This window comes from Astatotilapia calliptera, chromosome 7 (assembly GCF_900246225.1).
Source record: "Astatotilapia calliptera chromosome 7, fAstCal1.2, whole genome shotgun sequence".
Taxonomy (NCBI): domain Eukaryota; kingdom Metazoa; phylum Chordata; class Actinopteri; order Cichliformes; family Cichlidae; genus Astatotilapia; species Astatotilapia calliptera.
In genome coordinates this window covers 59,272,788-59,288,468 of record NC_039308.1, presented here as the reverse complement: position 1 = coordinate 59,288,468, position 15,681 = coordinate 59,272,788, and the positions used below count along the sequence as shown (strand labels likewise).

Below are 15,681 nucleotides of genomic sequence, written 5' to 3'. Positions count from 1 at the left end.
TGCTTGTGTTATTTTCACTTTCCGCTGATTTCATGTTTACTTACTTAGCCTCCCCTCACAGGCAGTGGGTGACCCATGACCTGGCAGTATATTGTATTCCCTAAGCCCCTTGTCCGCTTGGTAAAGCAGTGACCTGTAAGGGACAGGAATGGAAAAGATGGACGCAGGAGTAATGGCTGGACACTTTATCAGTTTCCACCACAGGGGCTTACTGTGGAATTGACCCAATACAGGTTTACTTTACTCTAGTACTACATCAGATCTGGTCAAACGAGAGATCATATCCTTAATGAAATTACCTCTGAAATATCTAAGCTGCAGCTCAGAGACAGTAAACGACATGTTTGAAAACCAAAATCTCGACATTAATATCACTGCGAGACCTCATTCAATTGTAACGAGGCACAGCTTCGGCTTGTCGTGCAAACAAATTTTGATTTACAAAAAAAAAAAAAAGGCTTTAGCGTCGAGGCAATTGATTTATTAACCTCTACTTGCTGAAGTAGTTACGAAGTTGCAGCACATGAAATGAAAAGCCTGCAGATGTTGTAATTTAGCCAAGCAAGGATGTTGCGGAAGGCGACAGTAAACAAGAGGCAGCGAGCTTGTAAAATCACAACAAGGAAACCAGGTGACATTTTGATTGGTTGTTTTCTAATGACTGGATTAATATGTAGGATGTGTTCCGCTGGTTTGGAGCCTCATCCCGCGCCTCTCACACATACGTACACACACAGACGCATAAATACACAGTGTAGTTTTCGTGTATTGAGATTTTTGTGTGAGCGTGTAATAACACAACGAGTAGTGTAATGTTTAAGGGGCCTTGTCAAACATCTGGATTTTAACAGCTCTGTCGCAGGCAATTAAAGAACATCATGTCACGTCTTTGATTTGTATGCAGAAAGCGCCACACATCTGCCGGCGGAAAGCCTACGCGCAGGCCGAGGCAGACTCACACTAACTACTCTTAATGCAAACTATCTTTCAGGTTCACAGACCTCCTAGACTCATGTGGCAAAGTGGACCTTGTGCTGCTGTCCCCCTCAAAGAAGGACTATTGGTCCATGCTGGCTTACAACCGCGCCAAACTCTGCAACATCCTCTTCAGCAACGAGCTCCACCGGCGGCTTTCGCCTTACGGTGTCACCTCCAACGCATTGCATCCTGGGAACATGATGTACACCTCCATACACCGGAGCTGGTGGCTGATGACCTTTCTCTTCACACTGGCCAGACCTTTCACAAAGTCTATGGTAAGCGAGAAAAGAAGCTTGGAGAAAGTGTTATATTACCTCACGAGTGCGCAGGCTGTAGCTCAGCCTGCCTGAAGGCTCGCTGAAACGCTCGACTGGTTAACATTTGACATTACTTTTCATTGCGCTGGAGTAATTCTGCAGCTAGTTATATTTTTCTAAATGCAAAGCCAGTCTGTGAATTTGTGACTCTCATATAGCGCTTACAGAGCCGGCGTATTTGTCTTGGCACATTTCTGGGAGAGAGGACAGGAACAGGATGGAGAGGGGTAGATCTGCTGAAGGCTCAGGGAAAGAGTCTGGGTTTAATAGATAGAGAGATATTTGTGGTTTGTTTTCCTCTTCTGCATGGCACTGTTTGTTTAACCCTGAAAGACAGTTTTCTATCCTCTCAGTACTCTATTCCAGAGAACCGCGACTATTATAGGCTGCTGTTAATGCCTAATCCCAGCCCTAGCTCCTATGCAGTTAAGTACTAAAATAAAAAAAGTTCTGTGCCTAATACATTTTTACTGAATGTGGCAGCTCTTTGTTGTTGCAGTGATTTAAGTTTCCCCGACCAATCAGTATATTTTGGATGGGTATAGTTTTGTGTGGGGTGCCATTGCAAGGCCACTGCTGTTTTACAGACACAAGCGCACAGTATAGGAGAACCTCTAGCATCTGTACCTGAGTTGTGGCTGATCTGAGAACTCCTACCCAGTTTTGGAAGGATGGCATTAAGGAAGGATTTCGAGTTTGGCTCAGCACTTTTGTGATACAGTGTCTTTTTTGGGGATTACAGTAATGAAGCTGCCCAGCACTACTTCAGCTATACACACATGCATACAGCATCCGCTGTGGCATCTGGTTGGATCATAAGATATCGGACAACTTACAGCTAAACTCCCGTGAAGGGTTTAACCTTTACAGTGTGGCTCAGACACCAACTGTTGTGAATGTGTAAGCATCTGCATGATTTGTATGTGTGGGAACGTTTTAATAGCACATATGTGTGTGCGCACGAGATGATATAAGGTGCCTGAGGTTAACGTCCTCACACGCTTTAGATATGAACGATAAAATCCAGCACCGTGATTTATTTCAGTCCATATTGTGTCCTGTGCTCTCTAAGACTTTTCAATGGATAGCAGCACTCTACCCTTTAGGCTCCATAGCCTCCTAATATATGCTTTAGTTTGACTATTACATCTTTCCATTAGCTGTTCTTCATACTTTATCAATTTAGTGTTTGCACTGAAGTGAAAATGTGATGTTGAAAGGCAGCGTGGTGGAGTTTTAGTGAAGCGTTGTTCTGATCCATCATGTTTGACAGACGCAAGGCCTCGGGCCGTCATTTGTCTCTCCGCCATTTGACATAGGATGAGAGATGAGAGGAACGGCTCCTCAGCACCTTTTTGCAAAATGCCAGGCTGAATATTTCCTCAGTTTGACTTTTTCTGTCACAAAGCACTCTTTTGCGTCCAGTCTCTTTATTTTAGAATTAATTTTTTAATCACTTCGTCCCGTGTTTCATTCGTAAAAGCCAAAGTTTGTCCAGCATTCCTTCTAATCACATTATTTGGAATGCTACCCTAGTCTGGATGATACTTCTGTGTATTTTTTCATGTATCTTAAGGAATGGGTGCTAACATTTTAGGAGCAAGCACACATAACCAATTAGCAGAGGGTTTTCTTTTTCTTTTTTTAAATTTTATATGTCATTAATTTAATGAAGTGTAGATGTTAGTAAATATTAAAGGACAAAGGTAGAGCTAGTAATTAAATTCTGGTGTGCTGACACAGCGATTAGCTAAAGCTAATGTCTGATAAAGGCCACACGCAGACACACAGCCTTACGCACAGACTCACACAGATACACAGACGCACCCCTAAGCTGAGCATTTGCTCTTATTTAAATCTGGGCTTGATAAGGCCCCTGAAAGTGTATCCTCTTTAAAATCCCACTCCTCACTCCTTCTGCCCCCACATTAAGGGCTTAATAAAACAGTGATATTATTTCAGTTATTGGTTGCAGGGATATGAAGATGCTATCGCTTTAATTGCTTGCGTACGCTTGCGGGATCCATGGAGATTGTTCTGGGATGCAAACATAAGCAGAATGTTGACTCCAAAAAACAATCACAAAGCCCCCATGTGTGTTCTTGCGCAAATAACCAGCCCCTCATTTAAAGCACAGGTTTGATTTATATGAGCACAGGTGGGGTAAAATAGAGCTTTTCAACACGAACAGACACACATGGACAAGCACACGCATGAATTCGCAACACAGAGACGGCTGGAACACCTGGAGCTACATGTGATCCCAAGTCATTAATTGACTGCTATTGTAAAGGTGATCAAATGTCATGTAGGGCTATATGTGCCGTGGTCGGTCATTTAATCACACCCATGTTTTCGCCCCTTATTAATTGTTTCCTGCTCTTTTATGTTATCTTTGAACTTGCACGCTTTTTTTGTCTCTTTTCTTGTTGCCGTACTTTGGTCACGTCTAATCAAAACATGTGTGACTTCCTCGCTTTTGCATTCCTTGTGTTGTGGTTTGAACTTAAGAGAAAGAAACTTCTCTATTAGCAGGGAGCCCCAGCCCACTCTGCTATTGATGCACAGAACTGATTCAATTTTGCTGAGTTGAGAAAGACATCTATAAAGAGCCATGACATTTTAATCAGCCAAACTATCTCTCACTAACATCATGTTCCCCTCCCTGTGCCTTGATCTACTTATCAGAGATTGTGCAACCAGGCCTGTAACTCCTGTTTCTTTAATTCAGCGTGTTTAGTGTGGGAGTTTTGCCTGTGTCCTTTGGTGTGATTATCAGCACCAAATGATCTGGCCTGAAGTTGTGTGTGTGTGTGTCTGTGTGTGTATGTGTGTGTGTGACAGAGAGAGAGACCTAAGAGAGAGCGAGAGAGGCAAAAAAACATCTGCTATCAAGTGATTTAGTTAGAGCAATTTAATGCAGAAAAGTTTGATTGATGCAGATCTTGGTCGATTTATTTGATCAAACATTGTAGGATTTGTGGGTCTTTCTAGATTGTAGATGGTTTCCTTTGAATCTGAACTCTGGGCACACTTTTAAACAGCACATAATGAATTTCAGTGACTGTTGCAGTTATTAATTTGGCTGTAACCTTTGTGAAGTTGTCACCGTCCTGTCATGCTGGATCGCTGACCCTGTGACATTTTGTTGACTGACTGATTGCTCCCTCAAGATCGGTATACCCTCAGGCTCTGAGCAGCTGGGCTCAGCCTATACCCATCAAGTATATACCTTAACTATAGGCAGAGACAGTGCTGAGCTGAATGGAGACCAGTGTGTGGGCAGTGGCTCCAGTACATCATCCACTATAATGGGTAAAGAGAGGGGAGGGGTGCTGTGGGCACAGGCCTAAGAGGCTCTACTGGTCCAATCAGACGCCTCGATTCTCCCAGAGGCCGGTTTCATCAGCGCTCACGCCTAGTCCCATGCTTCTTAGCGTTTTTGCATGATTATTTTACCCAAGATCCTGCCTCGGGCACCCAGCCACCTTTTTACATATGCACAAGCTGAACTTTTGACCAGGCACCAGCAGTCAGTGGTTCAGGCACGAGATGTGGGACTGGCGTTGCCTCCTTCTCAGCTGAGCCTTGCCTAATGTGACCAGGAGCTCAATCCTGCAGCTTGGGGGTTAACCCAAGAGACAAATCCTGCAAGAGAGACATCAGCATTACCATTTAGCAGACACACCGTAGAATGGCTGGTTGGTGCTATGTGTGAGTACAGCAGGCACTGTTACTTCGGTATCGGTTTCTCTCCTGCAGCCAGACATAAGGTCAGATGCTCCATCTCCTATCTGGTGTAGCCCAAAGAGGCGGGCAGCTTTGCTGTACACCTAGGAAGCCTGTGTGTATGTGTGTGTGCTGCTCAACCATGTGGAAAGAAAGAGGAGCAGAGGTCCCAATCTCCTCGCCCGCCTCCCCCCCACCCTTCTTCACTGTGAGGTTAGATGAGCTGCCAGGCCGTTGTAATAGAGTCCTCTTGGATGATTAGGGGCTACACAGGAGGGGGTCAGCTCCAGCCTGACTGGAAACACTGTGTAGGTTTCTCTTTAGTGGGGTAGAAAGAATATTACATATTATGCCAACTGGCATGAGGTTCACACGCTGTCATGATTCAGATTTCCTTTAGAGGCCATGTTTTAGACCATTTTTGAAGAACTAGATATAATCAATGTGATATTCCTGCGAGACGTATCCTGCCGTGCTGCTGCACTACGTAGAGAGAGACATCAGCAGGCAGTGAGAAACAAGATGTGTTGGTGTGGCATGATAAAAGCATACAATCCTATTTGCCTGTATTGACATGTGTGTTCTGCCCAATCCTGTTACTGGGATTATTGGCCATGGAGATACCATTTCATTAAAGAAAACACACAAATGCTCAGGCACACACACACACACACACACAGGCACACACAGGCACACGCACACACACACACACGCACGCCCAGTTGGTGCACAGAGATGGCCTGAGGCCTGGTTATGTGCTCCATTGCACAGGGAAACTGTGTAAATGGTTTATTGTGGATGAGTTGATGTGATGGAAAGCGTGTCTGGATCAATAAAGAACCAATCAAATGCTGACAGTCTGCTGCTGTATGCAGTCAGTCATTCACCCCTCATGCCTGCGTACAGTTATACAACATGAGTGTGAAGGAAGGATGAACAATATCCCTGTTGAAAACAGAAGAAGTTTAAGAAGAAAAGAAGTAATTTTTCAACAATGAAACAAACAAAAAAAAGCTTAAGTCTGCAAAAGATTGTCACTTTTTTTTTTTTTTTGCGTGCATGAGTTCTGCATGTACCTCTTTCTAAGACGTGTTTCTGTGACTGGCTAAGATTTGTTTGTGAAGAAACATCATTTAAAGAATCAACCACATCCTCTGCTCCTCCAGCTCCAGACACCTCAGGGAGACCATTAGGACGGCTCCCCAGCTGGGGTTGTCTGAGTCGGGGCTGAGTCTGAGTTGGGGCTGGGCTAAATTACCCAAGAGCTACAGGTCAGAACCAGCTAGACCCTGACTGCCAAGGGACACTCTCTCTAATAGAAGGGATCAGAACAGGCCAAAGAGCCAGAAAGTGACCTGGCCAGAGAGACATCCTTACTCACTTACCCTCTACTCTTCCACATCGCCTCCTTCACCCTTGGTCTCTCATAGCTTTAGAGCTTCAGAGCTTTTCTCCTGTAACCCTCAGAGAGGAGAGATGTAACCTATCACCTCTTTTTCACTCATCCACTGGTACCGTTTTCCTGTTGCTGACCCTCACAACTTGACACACGCACACACACATGCACGCACCACTCCCTCCCTTCTTTGTTGTCACACAGAGCTGATGGACTATTTTTCAAATTGATTTCAAAAATGTACATAAGCAGCCGATCCCCTAGCCCAGATTACCTATTGATTTTTAATATGAAAAGCTCATTATATAAGCAGGAACTGCAACACAAAAAGCTAGCCAACCTTTGCATAAATCCTTTAATTGAATTTCCAGAGCCCGTGGTTCTACATTTTTTAATTAAATCCATTTCTTTTTTTAAGGGTTGCTGTGTAATTTGCATGCTGTGAAGTGGGTGCTGTCCCAGATAAAGTGCCATTGATCCTTATTAAGGCTCACCTCTGGGCTCGCTGAAAACCAACCGCAGAAATTAAATGTGCTCATGGTGCATACACTTATTGCCCGCATGATAGGATTAGAGGCGGAGAGAGAGAGAGAGAGAGAAGGAGTGATGGGGCAAGAGGTGGTGCAGGAGGAGGGGATGGGGGGCGTTATTATTAATAGTTGTTCATATTAATGTAATATTTCACCTGTCCTTCTGTGGGATGAGATTGTGAGGATGCTGTTTGTACTGTAAATACAGCTCTGTTTAGGTTTCATTCTGGTTTCTTTTCAAACGTACTCGGGCCCGGCGGTCTCTGCCTGGGGTCGCTGTGAGTTCACCTGCTCTCCAGATTAAAGCAAAAAAAAAAAAATCTGCTTCTCTTTGTCTAACAAATACACGCATTGCAAACATGCATATTTTGTTTTTATTTATTTTGTTTAAAACAATGAAACGAGGATGTGAGCATGTTTTAATTGAATCAATGATCATATTGCTCATTGATGCTTATTTAGAAGTAGAGGGCGTTCGACTAACTTTATAGGGATTAAATGATGCTTAATTTTCTTGTCTTTACCCCACTTAACATGTGTGCAGAGGTGCAGGTGTGAGATGTTTTTTTTTGTTTTAAATACTGCATTTGTTCTGTGTGGTAGCTGGTAAGGCAGGCCTCCCCTTTCTTGTCTTCCCGTGCTGCTGTATGCAGACGGTGGAGTAAATCAATAGGGATTAACCTGTGACCTCAGTCACATACTTATAGCCCAGTCCTCGCTGCTCACACATCTCTCATCAGTTTCACTTAAACACTGCACCTCACTCAATAAGGCACCACACGCTAATTCATTTCAAAGATGGAGAGACCTCTCTTTTGCGATAATCGCACACACACACACACACACGCACTCACACTCAAACACATATGCACATACTAAAAAGCTAAAGCACATGACCGAATAAACAAAAAAAAAACAAAAGCTAATCTAACAGGATGCAGCAAAGAAGAGTTTTGGATGACTAATACATCACATTAAAATATATTTTTTTGATGTTTTCTATATGTATGCTGCATGTGCAATGAGGTAAAGGCTTCAGTTCATTATTATTTCTTTCATTATTGGGGAATCTGATGATTATCCCTAAATCAACCGCATAGTCATACAGTCTATGAAATGGAAAAATGTAAATAAATAAAAGACTGAGATAAATCTGATGTCTTCAAATGTTTTGTGTTCTCCAGTCATCCGGAAAAAAAATTGCTATCTGGGAAGAAAGCCATGAAATATTCACGCTGAAGATTGAGCGACTGCTTGCTGTTAACTTAACTGATTTAGATATTTTCTAATTAGTTTTCTGCTATTTTGATTGATCAGCTGGTAAATATTATTTGAAAAAAATCAAAACATGATGTAAAAAAAAATGGAAAAGGAAAAAAGTTAAGTTCAACTTGATTTGTATTAAAATTTTAAGTTAGAAGCACAACAAGGAATGTGCCTGGAAACAGCTGAGAATTTAAATGAAACTGTTTTATTCAATTTTTGGGTGAACTGACCCTTTAAATACTGGGTCTGCTGTTTTTCCTTAATATATAGACAGCTGTAAGAAAGCTGGACGAGGCTCACAGTGACTTAGTTCACTCTGTTAAATGTCCTTGAACGCAGTGGATATCCGGCATGTCTGACTTTGTTTTTTGTACAGCTACATACCTTCACACTCTTCTTTTCTCCGTCTTCCTCTTGAAACATTGACACCGGCTGACTGATTGGTCTGATGTCTGTCTGTCTGTGACAATGTGCGTGTTTGTGTGGCATGCATGTGTGCGCGTGTTGAGTGGTGCAGTGTCAGCAGTATGTGGTGCGAGTATTGACCCAGACCTGTCCTCTGCTCTGACTGGCTCTTGTCCCTAAGTTGTCATCTCTCTCTCTTGCATTCTCTTTCTTCCTGTCTGCCTTTTTGTTCTTTTCATAGTGGATCCCTTCATGGTTGATCTCCTCATGCATTGATCAGTGTTTTGTCACCTTTTTAGTCACTGCATTCAGTGTACCGACTAGTGTCAAGCAGGCTAATATGCTATAAATGAGAAGTGTGGAAGATTGGGTAAAACACAGAAGGGAGGAGCCTTTCTTCCGTGTCAGTCTTTTAGTTATTTTTTCACTGTTTCTAGTGTGGTCTCATTTTTTTGCCCTCTTTTTCTCTGCAGAGTAGAAACAAACAGTATCTACTCCCTCAGGTGTGTGAGGTGCTGGCCAAAAACAGGAGCTCTGATTTCCCCCAGATCATATCATGATCCACTCAGTCAGACTAACACAGCTCGGTTCCTTTTTTGTCCAAAAGGAACCAACCAACCATACATATTTACGCTCGCACACGTATAGAGCACATCCTAAATGCCTGTGGTTGGACGCCCTCCTCTCCCACCGTCGCCACCACCACACACTGAGGTTAGACCACTCTATATGCTATTGATTGCGCTGCTGTTGCATGTTGTGCTCAATCACGAGTTCCATGCGTCTACCGTTGTCCTCTCCCACCTGGCCCATTAGATTAGGCTAATGCATTCAACCATTGATTAATCATTACACTCAGACCTGATCAGCCAATCGCCTACCTGGTTTGACTCTACTTGACCCGTGGACCCTGGTTCTCGTGTCATGTGGCCAGCTCTAACGTGTTAAAAGCACATGCAGCTCACAGCTCCATCTGATATGTATTATGTTAGGGTTATGGGAGGCGCGATTCAGATGGGTTCACTACCTGTATCATATTCAATACTGCCCATTTCCATGCATTTCCTAATCACATGCAACAGAGAGCTATAGATTGTATCATCGAGCACATTACTGTTGGAACACTGATCTCAAAAGTTAACATGAATGAGCTTGAAACAGTGCAAGCAAGTGTGAAAACACTCTTCAGTCCCTCCTTGCACTGGTGATATCATGCTGTTGCTGAGGGAATCACAAGCAGGCTTCCGTAGATTGGGCTTTTCCAGCGCATTGCACAGTGGTGCTGTTGGTTTGGGACCTGGAGAGTTTGGAGGCAGGGTCAATGCCTTGGGCTCTTTGTCGTTTTCCTCGAGCCCTTCCTCAACAGCTTTTGCAGGGCAGGTGTTGTGTTTGGGGAGGCTGCTGCTGTAGTAAGGGAGCACTGCTGCCTCGGGGGGAGGGGGGAAGTGGGGTTGTCGGGTCTGCTATGATGTGTAGTTTGCTGCACTGTGTCAAAGTAAAATCCATATGAATGCTAGAGTCCCGGGATTTCTCATCAAGAACTAGAGGGACAGGTTTACTTGCCGTCACTCGTCAGTGGGTTTAATGTTGTAGCTGCTCAGTATACTCCTCCTTAACCACTGAACATGTGTACTCTTTAGTTCGGTCTTATATTTTACTGTCTGTGGCATGCTGTTTTATACAGCTCTGACAGCTACTAGAGAAGCAAGTTATGCTGAAAATTAAGCTTTTTACACACAAAACAAATGATTAGTAAATAAAATGTGATAAATTGCCAGGATTAAATTGCTCAGCAGCATTCAGGTGGTTAAAGAGTACCCCGCTGATTTAGCATTGTACCTCTACAATATTTAAAGACCCACAGTAAAGACTCCCTTGGTGCCTATATTACCCAAAAAGAGTTTGCTCAGTTATACGGATGTTTTTACTCTCTTTGCTAATGTGGCCATGGGTCGCTAGGTTTAAACACAGATGAAGAGTGTTAGTATCTTTACAAAGCCTACACTTCATTCCCAACTGTTGAAACATCCACTAATATAAAATATAAAATCATAACCCTGACAGGGAAACTTCTGCTGCACGTTGAGCACTTTTGAGACAGTATCGTGAGTAAATCTTTAAATACTTTATTTTCAGTGTTTCAACTCTTACCTTATTTTGTGCACACTTCTCCCACCTCGTTTAGGTGTGACCAAGCCACACTTTGCAAATGCATACACAGTAAACTAAAGTGAGAAATTCTTTCTGTTGGCTCTATGCAGCCATCAGTTATTATTCTTTCACCTTGGCAAGTTGTTTGTAAGTAATCATACACTAAGTCCTCCTCTTTTTTCCACTCCCTTCCTCCTGTTTTGTGCTGTTTTCCTTCTTCCACACCCCTGTCTACAGTATTGAGTCAGTCAGTGAGGAATAGCTGTTTTAGGGACAGCCCTATTGATGTGTGCGTGCGTGCGTGCGTGCCTGTGCGTGTGGGATGTGAAGCACCGGGCTGAGTGATCGGGGATAGATGTCCTTATTGGATATGAGCTGGCTACTCCGTGGTTCTGCATTAAATTTGTATTGAATAGGAAATTAATGAATGGATAACTTTATTGATGTTTTGGTATTGAACATATAAACAAAATGTTCTTTTGAAGCATTGTGTGAGCGCTGCACCCCAGGGGGGAGGGAGTGGTCCCAGTTGTGCTTAAGAAAGAATAAGTCCATGTTAAGTCCATAGTGCATTGGAAAAGAGAGCAGATAGATCAATGGGAGCTTGCTGCTTGAGACACACTTTAATTGTGTTGTTTTCTTTCAGATTTCTGTCCTCCTACATCCATCTCAGTGCAGCGGTGACAGATTTGATATGTATTGCAGTCAGTGTCATGAAGACAGATATGAATTTATTGAACATTTTCAAAAAGGGATTTGTTCAGCTTTTATTTGTAAACCCATATGGACTAAAAGGGGGATGTAGTTATAGTGGAGTGTTTGACAAACGGACTGTTTCTTTATGTTTTCTGTAACTTTTTTTCTTTTTTGGTAAGTGCTCCGATGCCTTTTGGTGTAGCTTGAATCAATGCTGTGCTGCCGCAATCAAACACGTACAACTTCCTCAAAGTGGAGTCGGACTGATTCTTTTCCAGCGAGTTGGATGGGAACAGATCAAAGAGATGAGAGATGGCGAGTGGAGGAAACTTGTTTAATTAAAATGAAGTGATGAAGGGGGGCGGGGGATAGAGGGATGTTCTTTGATGCGTGCTCTGGATGCACCGTATACGTTATTCAGTTATATTACTCACGATTTTTGTTTAAGAGGTTCCAGCTGAGGGTGGGACGGTAGGAGGTGTTGCAGACGCAGGGAAAGAGGGAAGGAAGGGGCGAGCTTGATGAAGTTTCTGATTATCCAGCCTCCTCTGGCACAGGGAAGAATTACTGAATGCCATTTGGGTCAGTGCTCTTTATGGAACTACATTTATGAAATACATCTCTCCCCCTCTTCCTTTCACTCTTTCCACCTCTCCCTTTTTGTAACTCTCCCTTCCTCCCTCCCTCACTTCTAATTGGCGATGCAATAAAGGTGTGTGGGGTCAGTGGTTCTTCAAGGTGAGACTGCATGTGTGTCTCTCTCTCTTTCTCTGGTGTTCTTCTCCAGACACACAGGCAAGCAGCAGTCGTTCCTGCCGCTCCAATCTCACATTTTCTGCCGTGCTCACAGAAACCAAAGGCCTAAATCCACCGTCTGCACCTTAAATAACTTAACTAATGCCGCGCCATCTTTTCTCTGTAATAAATGGCCCTATCATTGGAGAGCTCCGTGCTTACCGCCCTGCCCTCCTCTCTCAGCTCTGCTCTGCGTCCTTGTGCCAGCCTGGTAAGCCAGAGGGCACGCTGTGGGTGAATCAGAGACAGCTTCTCTGCCAACACACCCAGTGGGAGAGACCCTGCCAAGGGTGCCAAGGCCTCAAGAGAGGGGAAAAAGGGGAAGATGAGAAGGTTTGATTTGGGAGGAGATGATTGAAGCGAATGGGGGAAGAAATGAGGTAAAAAAAAGCAAGAAACAGAACGACTGGTGGTGTGAAGTTTGAAGGAGAATATGCAGGATATGCGTCACAGAGGGATAACATAATAATTTTTTTGTTTTGAGGTCCTCATCATACTTGTGTATTTATTTGCTTTAAAGGTCCCAAACTATTGCAACGCCACAAGTTCCACACAGGCTCTTTGTGAAGATTGCACTGACCCAGTACCATTTTAGGCCAGTAGGGGTCATTGTAGTTCAACTGACTGAGCAGAGAAGTCTGATCAGTGATTGTTGCATCTGCGGTTCATTTGCAAACGCAACTCTGCTGTCATGGGCTCTCATGCACATTTATTAAAAAACACATATATATTTATATTGTGCTGCACTTTTTGATAATAATCGGATGCCTTTTACTTGCGGTAATCTTTGCAGGTGATCTGGGGTCAGTACTGTTACTACTGACAGAGAGCTCAGTGCCTGTTTACATGAAAATACCAGAAATGAGGCATGCACCCCAAAAAAACCAAGACACCACCTTCTGCTTCGCATGCCGATGCCGCCTAATTGATTCAGCACTTGAGCTGGTAATTTAATGTCCAGGATGAGGAAGCCTCTGTGAAGTCTTTGCCTGCAGGTATTGTTGGAGACACCAGTGTTGAGAAATAATTGCAGAGTCACTTGTTTTCTTTCACCAGGGCTAAGAGGAAACAAAAATCCTGGTTTCTGTCTGCATGCAAATGAATATTTCTTAAAGTAAATTACACAGTTCTGTCTGCAGATAGTGTCTGAATGTAAAGACAATAGAAGTGACTTGTAATGCTGAAAACTTGAAGGTGTAATAACATATAAACTCTCTTTTTGACCAATCTAAACTCTTGGTATCCACCCTTAATTTATGTATACAAATTAAGCATGCCACTGCTGCCATTGACCTCCAGTAGATGAATATTAGATGAAGCAGCAGCCAATATTTGAATAGCTGAGTTCAGGACGGCAACGATTTTAATGGCAGCAAGCAGCCATTAACAGTATATCTGAAAATAGACAGAGTATTTTTCCATAGATCATTAATGACGGAAAATCTATCTCTCTTTCCTTCCCCCCATCATTCAATATATATCTCTCCTTTCCTCTCTTCGTATTTTTCTACCTTTACTATATTTCATCCATGTCATTCTTTATTTGTGCCGAGCTCGAGCTCATTCCAGTTTCCAACAGCGAGAGAGAGAAAGAGAGGCCTTTCAGAGCTTCCTATTAAAATGCACCAGATATTGGAATAGAGGCTGCTAATGTCTGTTTAGTATATAATCCACGTTCCCTCCTCCCATATTCCTTGTTATTCTAGTTTAGTGCTGTAATCAAGCAGGGCTTGCCAATAAAGTTTATTGTACGGAGCTAAGTGTCAATATCACACACACACCCAGGGCAGAGAGGTCCCTTTAATTAGAAAAGGAGAGAGAAGAGGCTGTGTGTGTGTGTGTCTGTGAATACCTGTGCATGTGTATGCGTGCATTTATTTGTATGTTCAGATTTCTTTGTTGATTTTAGCCATCATAGACTATAAATGCCATTCAGCGTTAACAGCAGGCCCGTTCTTTTAAAATGTATGGAGGAAAAAAACCAAAACCAAAAATATGACGCTGGGAAAAAGAAAGAAAATCATAAATGTGACACCAACTTAAAAAATTTCACTGCTTTTATGAACAAATCAATTCTAGCTTTACATGACTATTGAGCCTAGATGTTTTGAATCTATGTCAACGCTGAACAAACAATAATCCCCGCTATATGAAGTATTGATTAGACCTGCTCCCTCTCTGTGTGGCTTTATTAAAGGTACAGTTGTTTAGGTCTTTATGATGATGGTATAACCTGATGGGAGAAAACTTTCACAACTACAGTGGGCTACCTCCAGATGACAAAATAAAAATAAAAGACACTCTTTTTGCAGATGAGCAACTCTCGCTTTAATCGTTTCTCGACTGCGACAATAAAAATGTTGACATTTTCAGCCTGCGTGTAATCCAGAGTAATGTTTTCTCCGATTGGAAGCCTCTTTCATTTTTCTCTCTGGCTTGATTTTTTTTTCTCCACTCGTCTCCTCCTTCTATTAGGCCACTTACAAACAGCATGGTTAATATGTAGAATGATATTACTGATACGAATTCTTTGATAGAAGATAATTTGAGCGAGGGCAAAAATTGAAAACACCTCCCACTCCTAAACACAGTGTCCCGCGGTGGTGAGGGGTGGGCTCGTGGCTTCAATCAAATAATAAAACACAAAACCATTTCCCATTACGCTGCAAAGAGATTAAAGGCAGATTAAACGTACTGTATGGGAGCTGGGGCCTGTGTCAACCGCCGATAGCGGCGCGGTCCTGACAGGGAAAAGGAGAAGATGAGGAGATGATGAGACGAGAGGAAAGAAGAGAAGAGAGGAGGAAGAGGGGAGGAGGAGAGGAAAGAGGAGAGGTGAGGGGGTAAATGCACGACGCAGAGAGGGAGAGCAGATGGAGGAGTAATTTGCGTGGGATGTAGATGGGGGAAACATGGCTGTGTGTCAGTGCTGAGCGATGCTTCCCGTTCTGAAAGAAATCAATTTAGGGCGGGACGGGGACGCCGTGCATACAATAATTGAATATTACTGCGTACTATCTCCTTCACATGCAACTGCTCTGCAGCGACTGTATGGGAAAAGTGAATCAGACGCTAGAGCGAGAAACACAGGGTCAGTGCCCAATATTGAAGCGGTTCAAATATTCCGCGGATATTAAGTTGAGACTCCAAATAATCTCTTCGAGTTAGAACGTGATGGAGAAGAGGAGTAGTGTGCGCTCAAATCGTCGTGACCGTCGCATCCAGCGACCGACCAGCCTTTCTCTCTGTATGTCGGACATATCAGATGTGTCAATTCTGTCTGGACCACATGGTGTGATCGATAATCACAACTGTTAATCAATGAGCTTTTAAATAAGCAATGACCCTCTGTTACGAGGTTAGCCTCATTTATTGGTTTACTTTAGGCTGAGTGACACAATCAACTGGTCATAAG

At 43.1% G+C, this 15,681-nt stretch overlaps 1 protein-coding gene across 3 annotated transcripts in view; it reads left to right on the top strand.

The window, feature by feature from the left end:
- The window catches only part of wwox (WW domain containing oxidoreductase), a 137,840-nt gene that overhangs the window by 46,145 nt on the left and 76,014 nt on the right, over positions 1 to 15,681 (top strand). For all 3 annotated transcript variants that reach the window (XM_026176192.1, XM_026176193.1, XM_026176194.1), the window contains exon 8: positions 992 to 1,256. In XM_026176192.1, coding sequence (XP_026031977.1) covers positions 992 to 1,256 — 265 coding nt within the window. The remainder of the gene's footprint in view (positions 1 to 991; positions 1,257 to 15,681) is intronic.